Below are 19,633 nucleotides of genomic sequence, written 5' to 3'. Positions count from 1 at the left end.
ACCACCTTAATATATTATATGTTGAAAAGGCATTTAATAAAATTTAGTCTTTTTGGTCAGGTACTTCCATAACATAAGGACTGTTTACCCTGAGCTAACAATATACTAGAAGCAATGCCACTTACATTTTGAAAACATGCCTGGTATCACTGCTATCAGGTAACCCATGACCAGGATTAGGGTGAGGCAAGTGAGGCACTTATTCTCAGGGTTGTGCAAGTTCAGGGTCAGACACTGTCTTTATTTAAATTTTTAATATTTGGTTATCATGAATATTTTTGCACTAATTTTGATTTTAAAAATATTCCCTAAAATATTATTTATCTTGATCACTGAATTTTTTTGGCATCTTCTCAAATTTGTGCATCAGGCAAACCACTCCCCTCATCCTAAACAGAGCTCTGTGTTAGGGATGGTTTGCAATTTTATCAATAAATAGTGTAGTTAAGGAGTCAAATAGGATAGTCAAAGAATCAAATAGGGTGGTCAAAACAAATGTTGGATTTGTTGATTCTTTACATTTTGTCTGTTTTCATTTTATAAATTTATTTTGTAAATTCTTATTTTATCATTTCTGTTATCTTTGAATTTTTGTCAGTATGCTAACTTCTTTTTTTTTTTTTTTTTTTTTGCGTTACGCGGGTCTCTCACTGTTGTGGCCTCTCCCGCGGCATGTGGAATCTCCAGGACCAGGGCACGAACCTGTGTCCCCTGCATCGGCAGGCAGACTCAACCACTGCGCCACCAGGGAAGCCTGATAACTTCTCAAGTTAGATTCTTATTGACTTCCAACCTTTTCTTTTATTACAAGCATTAAGAATATAAATTCCCTTCTATTTACATTTTAGCTGAATTCCCATGCTTGACCATGGAGTCTTTTTTGTTTATTGAAGTACAGTTGATTTACAACATTATATAAGTTTCAAGTGTACAACATAGTGATTCACTATTTTTAAAGGTTATACTTCATTTATAGTTGTTATAAAATAATTGGCTATACTGTTGTACAATATATCCTTGTAGCTTATTTATTTTATACATAGTAGTTTGTACGTCTTAATATCCTGCCCCTATATTGCCCCTCCCTTCTTCTCTCTCTCCCCACTGATAACCACTACTCTGTTCTCTGTATCTTTGAGTCTCTTTTAGTTATATTCACTAGTTTTATTTTTTAGATTTTACGTATAAGTGATATCATACAGTATCTGTCTTTCTCTCTCTGACTTTTTTCACTAAGCATAATACCCTCCAAGTCCATCCAGTATATGGAATATTTTAATTAGCATTCATGTCCAAATACTTTGATTTACATGAATTTTTTTTTTCTGTGACCCACATGTCACACAGAAGTGTGCTTGTACATTTCCAAACTTAGGCATTTTTTTAACATCTTTATTGGAGTATAATTGCTTTACAATGGTGTGTTAGTTTCTGCTTTATAACAAAGTGAATCAGCTATACATATACATATTTCCCCATATCTCCTCCCTCTTGCATCTCCTTCCCTCCCACCCTCCCTATCCCACCCCTCTAGGTGGTCACAAAGCACCGAGCTCATCTCCCTGTGCTATGCAGCTGCTTCCCACTAGCTAGCTATTTTATATTTGGTAGTGCATGTATGTCCATGCCACTCTCTCACTTCGTCCCAGCTTACCCTTCCCCCTCCCCGTGTCCTCAAGTCCATTCTCTACATCTGTGTCTTTATTCCTGTCCTGCCCCTAGGTTCTTCATGACCTTTTTTTTTTTTTTTTAAGATTCCATATATATGTGTTAGCATATGGTATTTGTTTTTCTCTTTCTGACTTACTTCACTCTGTATGACAGACTCTAGGTCCATCCACCTCACTACAAATAACTCAAATTCGTTTCTTTTTAAGGCTGAGTAATATTCCATTATATATATGTGCCCCATCTTCTTTATCCATTCATCTGTTGATGGACATTTAGATTGCTTCCATGTCTTGGCTGTTGTAAATAGTGCTGCAGTGAACATGGTGGTACATGACTCTTTGAATTATGGTTTTCTCAGGGTATATGCCCAGTAGTGGGATTTCTGGGTTGAATGGTAGTTCTATTTTTAGTTTTTTAAGGAACCTCCATATTGTTCTCCATAGTGGCTGTATCAATTTATATTCCCAACAACAGTGCAAGAGGGTTCCCTTTTCTCCACACCCTCTCCAGCATTTCTTGTTTGTAGATTTTTTGATGATGACCATTCTGACTGGTGTGAGATGATATCTCATTGTAGTTTTGATTTGCATTTCTCTAATGATCAGTGATGTTGAGCATCCTTTCATGTGTTTGTTGGCAATCTGTATATCTTGTTTGGAGAAATGTCTATTTAGGTCTTCTGCCCATTTTTGGATTGGGTTGTTTGTTTTCTTTCTATTGAGTTGCATGAGAGCCATTTTTAAAGTTACCTTTTTGTTATTGTTTTTAACCTAACAGAGTTCAGATAATGTGAAAATGTTGTTTGAAATTAGTTAAGATATAATTCATGGCCTAGTATGTAATCAATTTTCTATGTGTGCTTGAAAAGAATATGTATTTTCCCATGACTGAGTATGTGTACATGTGTATATATCCATTAAATCAAGCTTTTTAATTATGCAGTTCAGATCATCTTGTACTAATTTTTGTTGCTCAATCTATAAATTATTGAGAACATTTTCTTTAAATCTTTTAATATGATGGAAAAGTTTATTTTCTTATAGTTCTTTAAAATTTTCCTTTAGATATTTTGAGGCTATGGTATTGGGTAAATGTGGTAGAGGTATGTCACAGGCAGCTTTGAGCTCACATGCTTTCAGCTTAGCAACCAAGGGGAAAAGATCTCTTTTATTCCCCTGCTTTAGTTTAAAATGTCTTCCAAAGACTCTAATTCGTCCATTGTGGATCCAGTGATGCAGTTAAATAATTTTTGAGGATTTCAAATCATGGATCTTTCTAAATCATGGCCCTTTGGTTATACAAATGCAAAATGAACTCTTGTCAAAGAATATTATCAATTCATTAGTAAGGGAACCAGTGAGATGCAGCTTTACAAAGCATTTGACGAACAAGTGTTTATATATCCATCATGAATAGCATTTGAAAATTTTTAAATTTTATTTTGGAGTATAGTTGATTTACAATGTTGTGTTAATTTCAGGTGTATAGCAAAGTGATTCAGTTATAAATATATCTATTCTTTTTCAGATTCTTTTCCCATGTAGGTTATTACAGAGTATTGAGTAGAGTCTCCTGTGCTATTACAGTAGGTCCTCTTTGATTATCTATTTTATATACAGTAGTGTATATATGTTAATCCCAACCTCCTACTTTATCCCTCCCCTCCACCTTTCCCCTTTGGTAACCATAAGTTTGTTTGCGAAGCCTGTGAGTCTGTTTCTATTTTGTAAATAAGTTCATTTGTATCAATTTTTTTTAGATTCCACATATAAGTGATATCATATGATATTTGTCTGACTTACTTCACTTAATATGATAATCTCTAGGTCCATCTATGTTGCTGCAAATGGCATTATTTCATTCTTTTTTTATGACTAATATTCCATTGTATATATGTACCACATCTTCTTTATCTATTCATCTGTTGAGGGACATTTAGATTGCTTCCATGTCGTGGCTACTGTGAATAGTGCTGCACTGAACATTGGAGTGCAAGTATCTTTTTGAAGTATAGGTTTCTCTGGATATATGCCCAGGAGTGGGATTGCAGGATCATATAGTAAATCTATTTTTAGTTTTTTAAGGAGCCTACATTCTGTTCTCCATAGTGACTGTACCAATTTACATTCCCACCAACGGTGTAGGAGGGTTCCCTTTTCTCCACACTCTCTCCAGCATTTGTTTGTAGAATGAAAGGCATTTTTTTTAAAGTTAGAATAACATTCTAAGGTAAATACAAAACTGATTAATGTCCTACAAGGCAGTAAATGATAAACTTTGGGATTATCTTTTCCATCACAGAGGAAATTTGCACTGATCGAGGACAAGAATTATTTGCATTGCTATCAGGTCTCTGTAAGATAATCTTTACCCTTACAAAGTTGTGAATCTTCTGATCAATAGAATTGAGAGTCAGAGAACTGTTAAAACATAAGCAGAGGCAAATCAAAAATTTTAAGAGTTTATTTAAAGAAAAAACTAAATACGGCAGTGCCAAACCAGAAATGTTTAGGAGCACTCCACCGGACAGGAGCTAAGGGAAAGGCTTTTATAGAGAAGAGGCAGACGCAAAACTGGAAAATTATTTGACTGGCTAAAGCTTAAGCATTTTCCTTATCTGGAAAAGCCTAGTTGGCTGTGATTGGTTGTCCTTAGGTTTCGATTTCTTAACCTTGAGGCATGTATAGGTTTCTGTTTTGGTTTGTTTAGTAGGCCCTAAGGTATTAGAACCACCTCAGTCTATTGGCCTCCTTGTTTAACTAATCTGACATAAAGATACACACCCCTAGAAAATCAGATAATCCCCGGCCTGCTAGACAATGCCTAGAACTACAGTGAAAGGACACTCAGTAATACCAGTAATACCTTTTGCCAATTTTTTTTTTTTTTTTTTTTTTTTTTTTGCGGTATGCGGGCCTCTCACCGTGGCCTCTCCCGTCGCGGAGCACAGGCTCCGGACGCGCAGGCTCAGCGGCCATGGCTCACGGGCCCAGCCGCTCCGCAGCATGTGGGATCTTCCCGGACCGGGGCACGAACCCGCGTCCCCTGCATCGGCAGGCGGACTCTCAACCACTGCGCCACCAGGGAAGCGCCTTTTACCTATTTTTAAGTTTTGGATGATTTTTCTTAACAATGCTCACCTCTTAGAACAGTGGATCTCAACTCTGGTTGGTGATTTGGCCACCAAGGGGACATTTTGGTTGTCACAAGTGAGGGTTGCTCCTGGCATCAAGTCGTGTTCCACACCTCAAGTGGATCTGAAATCAAAGGATTTGGGATTTCGTCCTGTTACTATCGGTTACAGGTTCTGTGATGTTGGCAGGTATTTAGTATTTTCACACTTGGAGTTATCTATAACATGGAGGCTAAAAAAAGATTTATGTCTCACTAACATTCTTTATTCTTAGCTGGGGAGAAAATGAACTTTGGGTTGAAGGAGGAGGGAGAAGGTCTGAAGGACAACCATCTATACCCTACTGTGATACTGTGATTTATAATAAAATAAATTTTAGTCTTTTTCCACAGTTCCTGGCTCACGGCTCCCAAAACCCTTAGAATTTCCTCATTGATAAGAACTATGGGAGCATCTTGTGTTCTAATATTTCATCTTTTGTCCTCAGTTTCTGAAATAGCTTCAGAGCCATACAGGTGAAAAGGGTAATCCATAACAAGCCCTTTCAGCCACACCTGAGTTGTTTCTGAGGTGACAGTGGGAAACCCCTTATGGATGGTGGAGCTGGTGGCCAGGGGCACCAACCAGTTAAAGGGTTGGAACTTTCAATCACACCTCCTGTAATCAGGGATGAGGGGGTAGGTGTAGAGGTTGACTCAGTCACCAATGGCCAGTGGTTTAATCAATCATGCCTATACAAAGGAGCCTCCATAAAAACCCAAAAGGGAGGGATCTGGAGAACTTCCAGGATGGTAACCAGAACGCATCCACCTGCCAGGCCTCCAACTCCTTGGGGACAGAAGCTCCTGCTGTGCAGGACCTATAGCCCTATGTATCTCTTCATCTGGCTCTTCATTCGTGTTCTTTACTGTCGTTTGTAATAAACCAGTAATCTAGTAAGTAAATTACTTTCCTGAGTTCCGTGAGCCACTGCAGAAAATTAACTGAACCTCAGGAAGGGGTCTGAGGTCCTCGGGTTTATAGCCAGTTGGTCAGACACACAGGTAGCAACTTGGACTTATGACTGGCATCTGATGTGGGGGCAGTCTTGTGGGACTGAGCCTTTAACCTATTGGATCTGATGCTATCTCCAGGTAGATAGTGTCAGAACTGAGTTAAATTTGTGGTACACCAGGTCGTTGTCTGAAGCAAATGGAGTTCATTGCTTCATGGTGTAGGAAAAAAACACATATCATACCTTGTATCATAAGCACATTTAAGAGTGAAAGAGAAAATTATAATGGATAACTAGGTTGAAAAGATTCCTCTTTCTAGTCTCCTGCTACGTTTTCTTTAAGGTCATGATTTCCTGTCTGGTCTCCTGGTTTCTCATACTGCATTCTACTCTATATTGTCTACACTACTTTCAATGTAGTTTTCTTTAAAAACAAAACAAAAACCATATTGAAGTCTCTTTTCCCCCTCCTTCCACCCCTAGTGATTACATTCAGCCTCATCTTTTGTCCCCTAAACAGAATGTAAACCTTTGACAACATTACTTTCAAACAGAGTAACACCCTAAACTTTCAGTTTATCATTTTGTGTGTTTTCTTATGCATATATCGTTCCTTCTAATATTTTTCTTTTCCTTCCTTAGTCTTCATTTCTTTATTTTGTAGATCATCACAGAACCTCTACCAGAAAATAAATATCCTTCTTTAAGAGCAGAGGAAAGGGTGAAAATGAACAGATTCCTTTATAGCAACAGAGGGAAGAAAGACTATTGTTAGTACTTTTGTCTTTCAGATGTAATTAATTTTTTAATTCAACAGCCCCCTTTACTGTTTGTCATCACCTCAGAATCTCTTTCACCTAGTACAATACCTGCCTTAATATCAGATGTTCAAGAAATATTCTTTGAATGAGAGAGTAAGTGAACGTTACTAGAGCTGGACCAAATTCTTTGTATTCAAAAGGCTGCATAATTTGGTTCAGCTTTCCAATATGTCACTCTCCCCTCTCACTAAACAATGTAATTTCTTCCCAATTCCTTGTATGCTCCAAGTGTTTCACCACTGGTCCTTTGTGCAGTTGCCTACTCTGCTCTTCCACTCTTCATAGATCTGGCTGTGGACCATCCTTTAAATATCTCCTCCGGGAGGTTGAGTGCTCTATTGTAAGTACCACTCTCTCCCCTTTTCCTAACAATGCATCGGTGTTCCTTCCTTTCCTAGCACTAACACAAAGATTTCCTTATTTTATTTCTTTCTGTCTGTCTTCCTCACCACAACCTAAGTTCAATAAGTTCTCTGGTTCACTGTTGTCTCATTAACATAAACCCAAGTGTGGTAGAAGGGGGCTTGTTATGAATGACAAGACATTCCTTTCACCTTTATGGCTCTGGAACTATTTCAGAAACCCATGACAAAAACCAAATATTAAATATTTCCCATTGCTCTCATTGCTTAGGAAATTCCAAGGGTTTTAGGAGCTGTGAGCCAGGAACCATGGACCAAGACAAAAATATATATTTATTATAAATCACAACATCACATCTATTGAACTGTGTATCTAAAAATGCTTAAGGTGGTAAATTCTATGTTAAGTGTATTTTACCACAATTTTAAAAATTAAGAAGAAAAAGAGAGGGTGCCCAAGCTTCAGACTAACTGGGAAGCTCCCTCCTCACTGTCAAGGAGTTTGTGGCATGGTATAGAGTCGTGAGATCACTCTGTGTGTCTGGATGGTTGGATCAGAACTCAGTCCCTGAAGATACAGGGGACAGATTCAGGGGCCCAGTCTACAGGCGCTGGTGCTGCTTCCAGAGAAATTTTCCTGACCTTCCTAGTAGGAAGGATGGGGATCTCATTCAATTGATTTAGGGATTTCTACCCTGAGGAGATAAGGACCTTCAAGACGATTCCTCGTGTTCTGCAACTCATCCTTGTCAGAGCATAGCCCTTTGCAGAGATTTTTTTTTGTTTTTAATTTTTAGAGTGAGGAGTGTTATTCTTTTTTATTTTTCTTGAAATGTCATCTCTATTCCCTGATGGTAATACATTTTTTCATCTTGGAGCTCCTCTGCCCCCTAAGTCTCCATCTAGGGTACCCTGGCCCAGTTACTCTCTTGGAGGATACTGGTGCCAGTGTAGCCAGTGAAAGACTCCATAGGGAATGCCCCCACCCCCCTACCTGGTTCTAGCTCCTTTGGTGGACCCTTCCTTGTTCACTGGTATTCGTACCTTCATTCATCATTCAAATCTACAACAGTTTGCTGCCAGTAGTTGTACAAGGATTGAAAAATAGTATGAGACATTCTTTTTCATGGGTACGTGGGGAACAGTGGGTAAACACACAAAATACTCATCTATTTAATGCCTTTTTATAATTTCAGATATTATAATTATTACTTTAAAATATTTCAAAATGAGCGGCCCAGACCACGAGTGTAGAATTTACAAAGACCATGTATGTCAGAACCTCTTCATTGTAGTTGCTCTGTAGTTGGCCAGGCAGAAATTTGGGGACCCCATTTGCAGCAGGCCTCTGAAGTGAGAGCAGTTTTGTTGGAACTGAGGCCTTAAGCTGCACAGTCTGTGCTAACTCTAGGTACATAGTGTCAGAAATGAGTTGAATTAACGGGACACCCAGTTGGTGTCAGAGAATTGAGGACTGTTGTTGGGAAATGACATACCATCTCTCCCTGATTACCACAATAGATTCCAGGCCAACTACCAATCTGGGAATTCCCACAATCCCCCTCAGGTTCTATAATTCTCTAGTATGACTCACAGAACTAAGGAAAGTGCTATACTTATGATTATAGTTTATTATAAAGGATACAAATGAACAACCAGATGAAGAGCAAGTTGCGAGTGGGGAGGAGTAGATTCACAGAGCTTCCGTTCCCCTTCCGAGTGCGTGATCCTCCCAGCACATCCTGTGTTCACCAACCCAGACGTTCCCTGAACTCTGCTGTTTAGAGATTTTACATGGGGTTTCATTTCATAGGCAGGATTGATTAAATCATTGGCCATTAGTGATTGAATTCAATCTTCAGCCCCCTTCCCAGAGATCAGGTTCTAACCCTCTAATCTCATGGCTGGTTCCTCTGGTGACCAGGCCCCAACCTGAAGCTCTCTAGGTGCCCCGTTAGGAGTTTCCTCAGGTGTGGTGGAAAGGGTCTCATTATGGACAATAAAAGACACTCCTATCACTCAGGAAATTGCAAGGGTTTTAGACAAAGACCAAATAAATGTTTTTTGTTGTACCATAGGCTACCCCCTGGTCTTTGACAATGGATCCCTTATAGCAAAAAGATCATATCTGTCTGACCTTAACAGATACAGCAATATTTGGAAGAGTCAGTGTAGAATAGAAATAGGAGGCTTTTTGGGCTTCCCTGGTGGCACAGTGGTTGAGAGTCCACCTGCCGATGCAGGGGACATGGGTTCGTGCCCTGGTCCGGGAGGATCCCACATGCCGCGGAGCGGCTGGACCCGTGAGCCATGGCCGCTGAGCCTGCACGTCCGGAGCCTGTGCTCCGCAACAGGAGAGGCCACAACAGTGAGAGGCCTGGGTACTGCAAAAAAAAAAAAATTTTAATAAAAAATAAATAGGAGGCTTTTAACTCAATTTCCAAGTACATTTGACTATCAATATCAGTATTATCATTTTAACAACAATGTAAGTGTAAGACCATATTGCATTATGGTAGATATAACTTGGAAAACGAAAGTCAAAAGAGACTGGCACATTCCCAGAGTTCCATTCAGTCCAGTCCGTCTTCATATTGTATGAAAGATCTCCCAGGATAAGGCCACCCAGGTTTGCAGGCTTCCATTTGATCTTGGCAGGTTCCAAAAGCAGGAGTGGCCTCTGCACTGTGTAGCTCCATTCTTTCAGGCATGTGGTCTCATCGAGCTAAGAGATAATATCATCTCTTGCTTTGAGCCGCTTTCAGAGTGTTAATGTAATTTTGGGTGTCCCTCTTCATGTAACCCATTTATTCATTCCTTTACCCTCCCTCTCTCCATTTATACACAAACTTTTCCACTTTTGGAAGGGAGCGTGGCACCCGCTATGCTGCTCTAGGTTGCAGACCGCAGTACTCCTGTAGAAAGTACCTCCCATTCATTTAGAGTAGGGTTATGTAGACACAGAACCCATGGCCGTTTTTACCATTAGACAATATAGCTGCATTCACTGTTAATCCCAGTTTTGCCAAAAAGGGTAAAGGGACAATCCACTCCATCAGGTCCTTAGGAATTCTGACATAAAAATTTATAGTTTCTTGCTTGGGTATCATCCCTCCTTCTGGGACTTGTAGTGGCAGCCCTGATTCTGTGACCATTATGTAAGGAAAAGAAAGGTGAGGTGAGGTGGGAAGGAAAGAAAAAGTTATGGTCATCAGTCATCTTCCATGTGGGAAGGACTGCACAGTCATACTAGTATCCTCCTCCACCCCATATCCATAAGGGGGAAAAGAAAAAGAGGACTCTAGTTAGTAAGGACACTCCCTTAGCTCCGCTCATGTTGAGTGTGAGCACACACTCATGAAGGTAAGAGAGCCCCTCACGCCTGTATCTACCTGCCTTTTAGACAACTGATGTTTTAATTCCCAATTCCAACTGTCTATCAAACTATTACTCTGAGCAGGATATCTCTCTGCCCATCTCTTTACACTATGGGGTGTAAAGTATGTACCTTGGTCTGAAGAAATGTCACTTGGTGATCCACATTGGTATAATATTTTCTGTACTGTTCTTTTACAGTACGCTGAGCATTTGCATCTGTCTCTGAGTAAGCAAAGTCTACACCAGAGTCAGGATCTATTCTTGTCAAGACCCCTTGGATATCAGCATCTGACTCACTTGCCACTTGCTATGTTCACGGTCTTTCCGCCTCCAAGGTATCTGGAACAGCCCATCTGCAGGCTCTGTCTTTTTTCTTTTTTTCTTTTTCTTTTGGCAAACAAAACAGTTCTTAGTGGCAGTTTATGCTTCAGAGGTGCAGGAGGAGTATGTCTAGACTGAGTCCATCTCTGTATTGCTGTAGTCCCTCAGTGCCACTCATTTTATGCACCCAGGTGGCCTCCTCAACCAGGCACACCAGGATATCCATTAGTCAGTTCCAACCACCTTGTGAACCTGCTAGTCACTTCTTCCTACGGGCATCACCATGTCCTACTGTAATGCATCCCTCAAATTCTCATAGTGATTTCAATATGGCCATGCCTCATAGGGGCATCCCTTTATTAGGCCAGTTTTCCATTCCCTTAAGGCCAGGCCATTGGACACCACCGATGAGTCAGTAAAAGCTCAAACATAGGGGCTTTTTATCATCGTTCATTTCTTCTGTCATTGCTAGGTAAACAGAATATAATTCAGCTCACTGAACTGACTGGGTTTTTTTTTTTTCATTATTACATTGGATTCCTACTCAAAAGGAGGACCAAAAAGTCCTGCTGAACTAATTGGTTTTTACCTTCTTCGAACAATATGGTAACCTTCCCAACAGGATGCGGTCTGTTCACCTTGGAACTGCCATCCATAAATGAAGCAGCTCTTTTTTGGTCAGCTGAAAAGCTGTTTACAGGGCACTATCCATAGAATAGACTCTGGCAGTTCCCTCATGTGTTTCCATAGTCAGTCCTTGGAGAAAAGAGTACACCTGCTTGTGAATCCACTGAGTAACTCTGCATTCCTCTGATAACATATTCCTATACAAACCATTTCCATTTTATTATGGAACTCTACTGGCCACTGCCCTCTCCATGAACATGTTTTTCTGACCTCACCCAAGACGTCACTGATATTTCAGGTTTTAAGATTATTATTTATTTTTTATTTACAAAATTTTTAGTTGTGCTTAAATACACATAACATGAAGTTTATCATCTTAACTATTCTTAAATGTGCAGTTCAGTAGTGTTAAGTATATTCACATTGTTGTGCAACAAATCCCTAGAACTTTTTCATCTGGAAGAACTGAAATTCTATACCAATTAAACAATAACTCCTCATTTCTCCCTCCCTCCACCCCTGTCAACCGCTGCTCCACTTTCTGTTTCTATGAACTTGACTATTCTAGGACACCTTTTATAAGTGAAATCACCATACGGTATTTGTCTTTTTTGTGAATGACTTATTTTAAATAATTAGCATAATGTCCTCCAAGTTCATCCACATTGTAGCAGGTGTCAGCATTTCCTTCCCTTTTAAGTCTGAATAATATTACACTGTACATATATACTACGTTTTGTTTATCCACTAATCTGGCAATGGACACGAGTTGCTTCCACCTCTTGGCTATTGTGAATAATGTGGCTATGAACATGGGTATAAAACATCTGAGACCCTGCTTTCAATTCTTTTTTATACATACCTAGAAGTAGACTGCTGGATCATCTGGTAATTCTGTTTTTAATTTTTTGAAAAACCACCACCCTGTTTCCCATAGTGGCTGCACCATTTTACATTCCTACCAGTAGGTGCACAAGTGTTCCAGTTTCTGCACATCCTCCCCAACATGTTATTTTCTGTTTTTTTCTTTCTTTTTTTTTTTTTTTTGATAGTAACCATACTAATGGGTGCGAGGTGAGAAGATTATTTTTTTTGTCCTTCAGTCATAGGGACAGTTTCAATTAATGTTCAATAGCAAGCTAGTAATTGCCCCTCAAATGGAAATTCTCTAGTCCAGTCCCAGGAGTCACTACTGTGGAGTGTTCACAAGCTTTTGCTATAAACCTGTTTATACTCCACATAGGTCTCTGGTACAGAGGAGTCACTCATACCAGCATTCAAGGTTTTATTCTATACTGTGTGGGCTCAGGCAGTCTTGTGTGAAAAGAAATTTTAATTGAAGTATAGTTGATTTACAGTGTTGTGTTAGTTTCAGGTGTACAGCAAAGTAAATCAGATATATATGTATGTCTATATGTGTGTGTGTGTGTGTATATATATATCTATATATATATCTATATATACACATTCTTTTTCAGATTCTTTTCTATTATAGGTTATTACAAGATATTGATAGTTCCCTGTGCTGCACAGTGGGTCCTTGTTGTTTATTTTATATATAGTAGTGTGTATCTGTTAATCCCAAACTCCTAGTTTATCCCTCCCCCTTTTCCCCTTTGGTAACCATAAGTTTGTTTTCTATGTCTGTGAGTCTATTTCTGTTTTGTAAATAGTTCATTTTATCATTTTTTAAGATTCCACATATAAGTGATGTCATATGATATTTGTTTTTCTCTGTCTGACTTACTTCACTTAGTATGATAATCCCTAGGTCCATCCATGTTGCTGCAAATGGCATTATTTCATTCTTTTTATGGCTGAGTAATATTCCAGTGTGTGTGTGTGTGTGTGTGTGTGTGTGTGTGTATGAAGATATGCCACATCCATTCATCTGTCAGTGGACATTTAGACTGCCTCCATGTCTTGGCTATTGTAAAGAGTGCTGCAATGAACACTGGGGTGCACATACCTTTTTTAATTAGAGTTTTCTCTGGATGTATGCCCAGGAGTGGGATAGCTGGATCATATGGTAACCTTAGTTTTTTAAGGAACCTCCATACTGTTTTCCATATTGGCTGCACCAATTTACATTCCCACCATCAGTGTAGGAGGGTTCCCTTTTCTCCACACCCTCTCCAGCGTTTATTATTTGTAGAATTTTGAAGATGGCTATTCTTCTGGTTTGAGGTGGTACCTCATTGTAGTTTTGATATACATTTCTCTAATAATTAGGGATGTTGAGCATCTTTTCATGTGCCTGTTGGCCATTGTATGTCTGCTTTGGAGAAATGTCTATTTAGGTCTTCTGTCCATTTTTTGATTTGGTTGTTTATTTTTTTTATATTAAGCTGTATGAGCTGTTTTTATATTTTGGAAATTAATTCCTTGTTGGTCGCATCGTTTGTGTCCAGGCAATCTTACTTGTTCCCATTTAGCATGTCCTATTAATGCTGCTTAAGGAGCAATTTCTGTCTTGTGTTTTACAACAGTAGGTAGGGGAAACATTCCTCAGTCAGATACAATATCCATCCACATAATACACTCAGGTAAGAGAGACAAAGAGACCCAATCATTTCACGTAAAGCCTGTTTAAACATTCCAATTCTCATCCAAACCTCCACTTAAATTCTATCAACCCTTACATTTCTATATTCTCTCAATCTAATTGCAGCTCCGGGTACAGATCACCAATGGGTTTTGATACTTGACAAGGGACATGAGGCTCCCTTGTCAAGGAGTCCCAGACCCTTGGGACTGTTGACCATTTTACCCACTCATAAGACTTTGTGTCCCCAGCAGGTGTCCAGCTAAGGGACATAGGTAGTTGGTATGAAGGTGATTGTAGTGCAGAAGTAGTTAAGTGAATGGATTCTGGATGTATTGTGGGATCTGGGACTGATTATATGGGGAGAGGGCATTGTGGTAACTGGAGGAAAAAGGAATCATTCCCCAACAAGCTCCTATGTCCATCAACAGAAAAATGGAAAAAAAAATATTTGGGTATAGTCATACAACAACTAAAAAAATCAAAGAAAAAGTGCAATTACTGGTGTGTACAATACATGGATGAATCTCAAAAATATACTGAGTGCCATAAGCCAGACACAGAAGAGTTCATTCTATATGATTCCATTAATATAAAGTCAAAGAACAAGCAAAACAAAATTATGCTTATGTAAGTCAGAAAAGTGGTTACCTCTGAGCGGAAGGTATTATTTTGAAAGGGGCATGAGGGAACAATTGGGGGTGATGGAAATGTTATAGATCTTGATGTGGGTCATCCATGTTTACATGGATGTACACATATGTAAAAATTAATTAAGCAGTAAATTTAAGATTTTATACATAAACTTGTAAATTTTGTGTTTATAAGTTAGCCCTCAATAAAAACATTAAAGGTAATCATTCAAGGAATAGATATAGAAAACATAACTTCTTTCATATTGTTAGAGGAAAAAGAAAGGAATAGTCAAATCATGTGATACCAGAGATGGCAGGAAAGATGGAAAAAAGAGGCAAGAAAGGCATGGTTAACAGACGGCACACAATAAGCTGGCAGAAAAAATTCTGAAAAATATTGAGCTACATAAGTGTCAGACAAAACAAATTAAGGTAAAAAAATATTAAATAATGAGGATCATTACATAATAAAATCATCCACCAGAAATACATAGCAATTCTCAATCTTCATGCATTTAACAATATAATCTTGTTACATGAGGCAAAAATGGACATAAAAATAAAGAGAAATTAATAAATCCACAATTATGGGAGTTTAAAACAGTTCTCAACAACTCTATCAAATAAAATATAAGTTAGGATGAGGAAGACTTGAACATCACTATATAAGGAAAGAATTCTACCCCAATATTTAGAGAATATACTTTCTTCTCAAGCATACGTGGACTATTAGACACACAACACACACACAAGCACACATATACTTCAGGTCGTAAAGCAAGTTTCAGCAAATACCAACGTATGGATATCATATAGAGCATGTTAGAAAACCAAAAATATCCATATGTTTGAAATTTTTAAAACATACTTCTTTATAATTCATGAGTCAAGAAATGATGAAAATGAGAAAATGTTAGGAACTGAACAACAGTGAAAATAACCATGTATCACAGCTCAGGGCATGCTGTTAACTAGTACATGGAGAGTAAAATTTAAACTTAGATATAACAATCAGAAGAAATGTTTTTTGAAACTCTTAATGCACTAAGTGTCTTACCTAAAAATCTAGAATGAAAATAATACAAATTGTAAATCCAAAGAATTATGGAAAGGAAAAAAGACAGTAGCAGCAAATAAAATCAAAACAGAGGATCAGCAAAGAAAAAGTGTAGTTCTTTGAAAAGATAAAAAACTTCTGGCAAGACTGGTCACAAAAAAAGAAAGCAAAACCGGACAGGCTATTGATAAAATAAATTTTCAAATTAAACAAAGATGGATAACTTTTAGAAAAAAGTATATCTTACAAAGACCAAGTCAAGAAGAAATTTTTAAAAATCTGAATAGACTGAAAACTAAAAGAAATTTGGGCAAAAATCTCCCCAGCTAGGTATGGGGAAGAAAATTATTGGCTAATACCCTTTATGCCCAGAAATGTAAAATTTCTAAGTATGAGCAAACAAAATTCGTTAATATATTTAAAAATGAATACATCCCAACAGGTAAGTTTACCTTAGAAATATAATAATGATTTTAATAATAAAAATTTGTTATTGCAATTCCTCACATGAACTGATGGGATGCATTTATACTTTAACTTCCATTTATGCATGCTAAAAAACTCTCAAAGCCTTAAAAGAGTACCCATTAAAATTAGAAACATCATAAAAGTGCCTCGTTGCAGTACCCTTTTCAAGATTATATGGCTATTGCAATTAAAAAATGTAACATAATATATATATATACACACTCCCACACAAAGTAAATATTAAAAAAAAAAGTGGCTTTAGACATTACTATCTTGGGTGAAGATAGTTCACCAATTTACTTTTCATACTTATTTCCATTCAGAGAATATCGTGAGGAACAAATCTGAACTGTGTAATTCGTTAGAATGAACCCAAAATGTTTTGTTTTCCTGAGGTGCGCCTTTCTTTCGCGATGAAGCGGTAAAGTCTTTAGTGTCCTATGCTTGCTTAGGTGCTACTTTGGCGAGTGTCCTAGTGCTGTCACATTTGCCTTTATTTTGTCCCTCAGGTGACTTTCCGTTCAATATTTATCTTAAAGGGCAGTTTCAATACTACATAACTGAGTCCTTTGAAGATTGAAAAATGCAAGAAAACGGTGCAGGAGGGAAAGATGGCACATCCAAAGAATGACTCCCTCTTCTTCCTATACCACCGAAGAACCCTCCACTTATCATTTTCTCTCTTTCCCCTTGGCAACGCAAAACATCTTATTCTTAACACATTTTACGTAGAAACTGCATTTTAAAACTTTAAAATTATTATTCCATTTTTTTCAACTACTTTTTCTGTTTGAATATGGTTTTAGGTAACGTGGATTGGAACGCATTAAAATTCCTCTCATTAAGAGCAATGGGAAAAACTTTTTTTCAGGAGTGACTGAAAGAATTCAGGCCAAAGGTAAACGAGTGTGAAAAAAGTCACAAAACCGCCAACTTGCCTCGTTGCCGGCGGGACGGCCCTCCCCGCACCACCAACCAATCACAACCAGCAAGAGCCAGCCAGGCGGCGGGAACTAGACCCGAGAGGCACAAACCGGAGCATTCCGCCTGCGCAGCCGACTTGTGGTTCCGGGGTTTCCGCGACGACGCGCCGCCCAACCGGTAGGAGCTGCCTTCGGCCAGCGGGGCTCGGAAGCCAAGACCCGTGCCTCGACTTCGCCGGCCACGCCACTGACCACCCGACCCGCAGACATGGTGGAAGTGGACCGCCCGGGGAAGCTCTTCATTGGCGGGCTCAACCTCGAAACCGACGAGAAAATCCTCGAGGCCACGTTTGGCAAGTATGGCTGCCTCACCGAGGTGCTCCTGATGAAAGATCGAGAAACCAGCAAGTCCAGGGGCTTCGCGTTCGTCACCTTCGAAAGCCCGGCAGATGCCAAGGCCGCCGCCAGAGATATGAACGGCAAGACCCTGGATGGTAAGGCCATAAAGGTGGCCCAGGCCACCAAGCCGGCGTTCGAGAGCAGCCGGCGGGGCCCGCCGCCGTCCCATAGCCGCCCGAGGGGCCTGCTCGGGGACCGCGGCAGCGGCCCACGGCGCCCCCAGTCCCGGGGCGGGCCGGCGGACGACGGCGGCTACGCGGGCGACTTCTACCTGCGGTCCTCCCGGGCCCCGCTGCCTGTGAAGCGCGGGCCGCCACCGCCGCGCAGGGCCGGCCCGCCCCCGAAGAGGGCCGCGCCGTCGGGCCCGGCCCGCAGCGGAAATGGTGGAATACACGGGCGGCCCCCGGCCACACGGGGCCGAGACGGCTATGCCGGCCCGCTGCGCCGGGAGCCGCCGCCCCCGCGCCGGGACCCCTACCTGGGCCCCCGGGAGGAGGGCTACTCGCCCCGTGACAGCTACTCGTCGAGCCGCGACTACTCGAGCGCCCGCGACCCCCGGGGTTTTGCTCCCTCGCCCAGAGAGTACACCTACCGCGACTACGGCCACTCCAGCGCCCGGGACGACTGTCCATCGAGAGGCTACGGTGAGCGAGACGGCTACGGGGGGCGCGACCGCGACTACCTGTATCACCCGAGCGGAGGCTCCTACCGAGACCCCTTCGAGAGCTACGGGGACCCGCGCAGCGCCGCCCCTTCACGGGGGCCCCCGCCATCTTACGGCGGCGGCCGCTACGACGAGTACCGCGGCTGCCCGCCCGATGCTTACGGTGGCGGCCGGAGCGAGCGCTATTGGAGGGGCCGCGACCGGGCAGGCAGAGCTGATCGCGGGAGGCTGCGGTCCATGGAGAGGGGGTGCCCGCCCCCGCGCGAGTCCTACAGCGGGTCCGGCCGCAGGGCCCCACTAGGCGGAGGCCGCCTGGGAAGCTGTGCGGAGAGAGGGGGAGACCGGAGCAGATACTAAGCACCAAGAGACTTGGGACCGAAATCTGCATTCAAAGAAGCTGCCGAAAAGTAGAGACTGTTCTATGGTAACTACTTAAGGACTAGCGCAAAGAAGAGTTGTTTTTACAAAGAAGCTGCCGAAAAGTAGAGACTGTTCTATGGTAACTACTTAAGGACTAGCGCAAAGAAGAGTTGTTTTTACGTTTTAAGAATTTCCTGTTAACTTTCTCTCCATAATTTTTTTTTTTGTACTCTTGAGAGGAAAAAGTTAAAACTTGTTTTGATTGCGTTTTGGAATTGTTAACGTTTCTTTCAACAAGTTCATTTAAAAGTATACGACTTGAACCTGCGTACTAGTTTTCTTATATTTCCAAGTAGAAATTCTCCTAAAGGCTTCCTTCCTTCTAAATTCACCTGATAAATGAGGCCTAAAGTTCTAAGATCTTTTACAAAGATCTTTCTGCACACCTAAAATGGAAAATTCGGTCATTCTGTCCATTCAAACCAACTAGATTTTTGGGAGAGGGGGAGGGATTGGTGTGTTTTACTCCTAAGATTTCTAAGTGTCTTTCAAAGTGAATCTCAGTGTTAACTGTATTAAAAACCAAACAGCCGACAGCAACAACAAAAACCACTTAGATCAGTTGTATATGTAACGAAAGAAAGTTCTATTCACTCAGTAAGTCTAAAAAAACAAATGGAGAATGCTGGCCACATTTTGCCTGTTTTCTTATTCTTTGGAAATCTGCAGAATCTCCTATTCCCTTACTCCCCAAAATACCATTCTTGTGTTGAACTAGGATGGAATACTATATTAAAAATTTGGCCAACCAGCCACAAAACTGCAAAACGCCCCTCATAAAATCAATTAATACCATTCCCTTTCACCACCAACAAATTTTAAAAAACAAGTAGAAAATATACCAAGGGTGGATTTGGGTATCCAGATAGCTTCGATTCCTAACTGCAAGCTACTTGCCCTTGGCTCTAGAGAATTGGAGAATTGGGATTCTTCCCCTAGGGGTGGAAGAATCAAAAGTAAGCATCATTAGAGCTCAGAAACTCAGAGGATCTCTGAGAGCTTGGCATTTCAACATCTGAGGATCTCAGCCTGTTATGAGGTCCTCCTGTCCACAAAAGGCAAGGGCATGGGTTGAGTGGTCTATACTCTTATGGTGGGGAGAAGGGCTTGAGCAAAGATCACAGAGGCTTCCTCCAAAGTGGCTCAAGAATATGAGAATCTCCTTTTTTCACCCCAAGCACAGGGTAAGAAACACCTTTTCCATTTAGCTCCTGT

At 40.5% G+C, this 19,633-nt stretch overlaps 2 protein-coding genes across 2 annotated transcripts in view; both read left to right on the top strand.

The window, feature by feature from the left end:
- NLRP14 (NLR family pyrin domain containing 14) overlaps positions 1–17,117 on the top strand; it is a 44,554-nt gene extending 27,437 nt beyond the window's left edge. The window contains 3 exon segments of the mRNA XM_060160847.1: positions 2,736–2,773; positions 4,819–4,993; positions 16,904–17,117. Of these exon segments, the coding sequence (XP_060016830.1) occupies positions 2,736–2,773; positions 4,819–4,993; positions 16,904–17,117 (427 nt within the window).
- An 86-nt stretch (positions 17,118–17,203) lies between these two features.
- Positions 17,204–18,522, top strand: RBMXL2 (RBMX like 2). Its single transcript, XM_060157807.1, has one exon. The coding sequence runs from the start codon at positions 17,204–17,206 to the stop codon at positions 18,353–18,355; it is 1,152 nt and encodes a 383-aa protein (XP_060013790.1). The 3' UTR covers positions 18,356–18,522.
- Positions 18,523–19,633: the final 1,111 nt, after the last annotated feature.

Source organism: Lagenorhynchus albirostris, chromosome 9 (assembly GCF_949774975.1).
Source record: "Lagenorhynchus albirostris chromosome 9, mLagAlb1.1, whole genome shotgun sequence".
Lineage (NCBI taxonomy): Eukaryota > Metazoa > Chordata > Mammalia > Artiodactyla > Delphinidae > Lagenorhynchus > Lagenorhynchus albirostris.
The sequence above is the reverse complement of the archived record's forward strand: the minus strand, read 5'-3'. Positions and strand labels throughout refer to the sequence as shown.

What these genes read in the sequence shown, in the direction of transcription:
- RBMXL2 (XM_060157807.1), top strand. Translation starts at nt 17,204, where the DNA reads ATGGTGGAAGTGGACCGCCCGGGGAAGCTCTTCATTGGCGGGCTCAAC.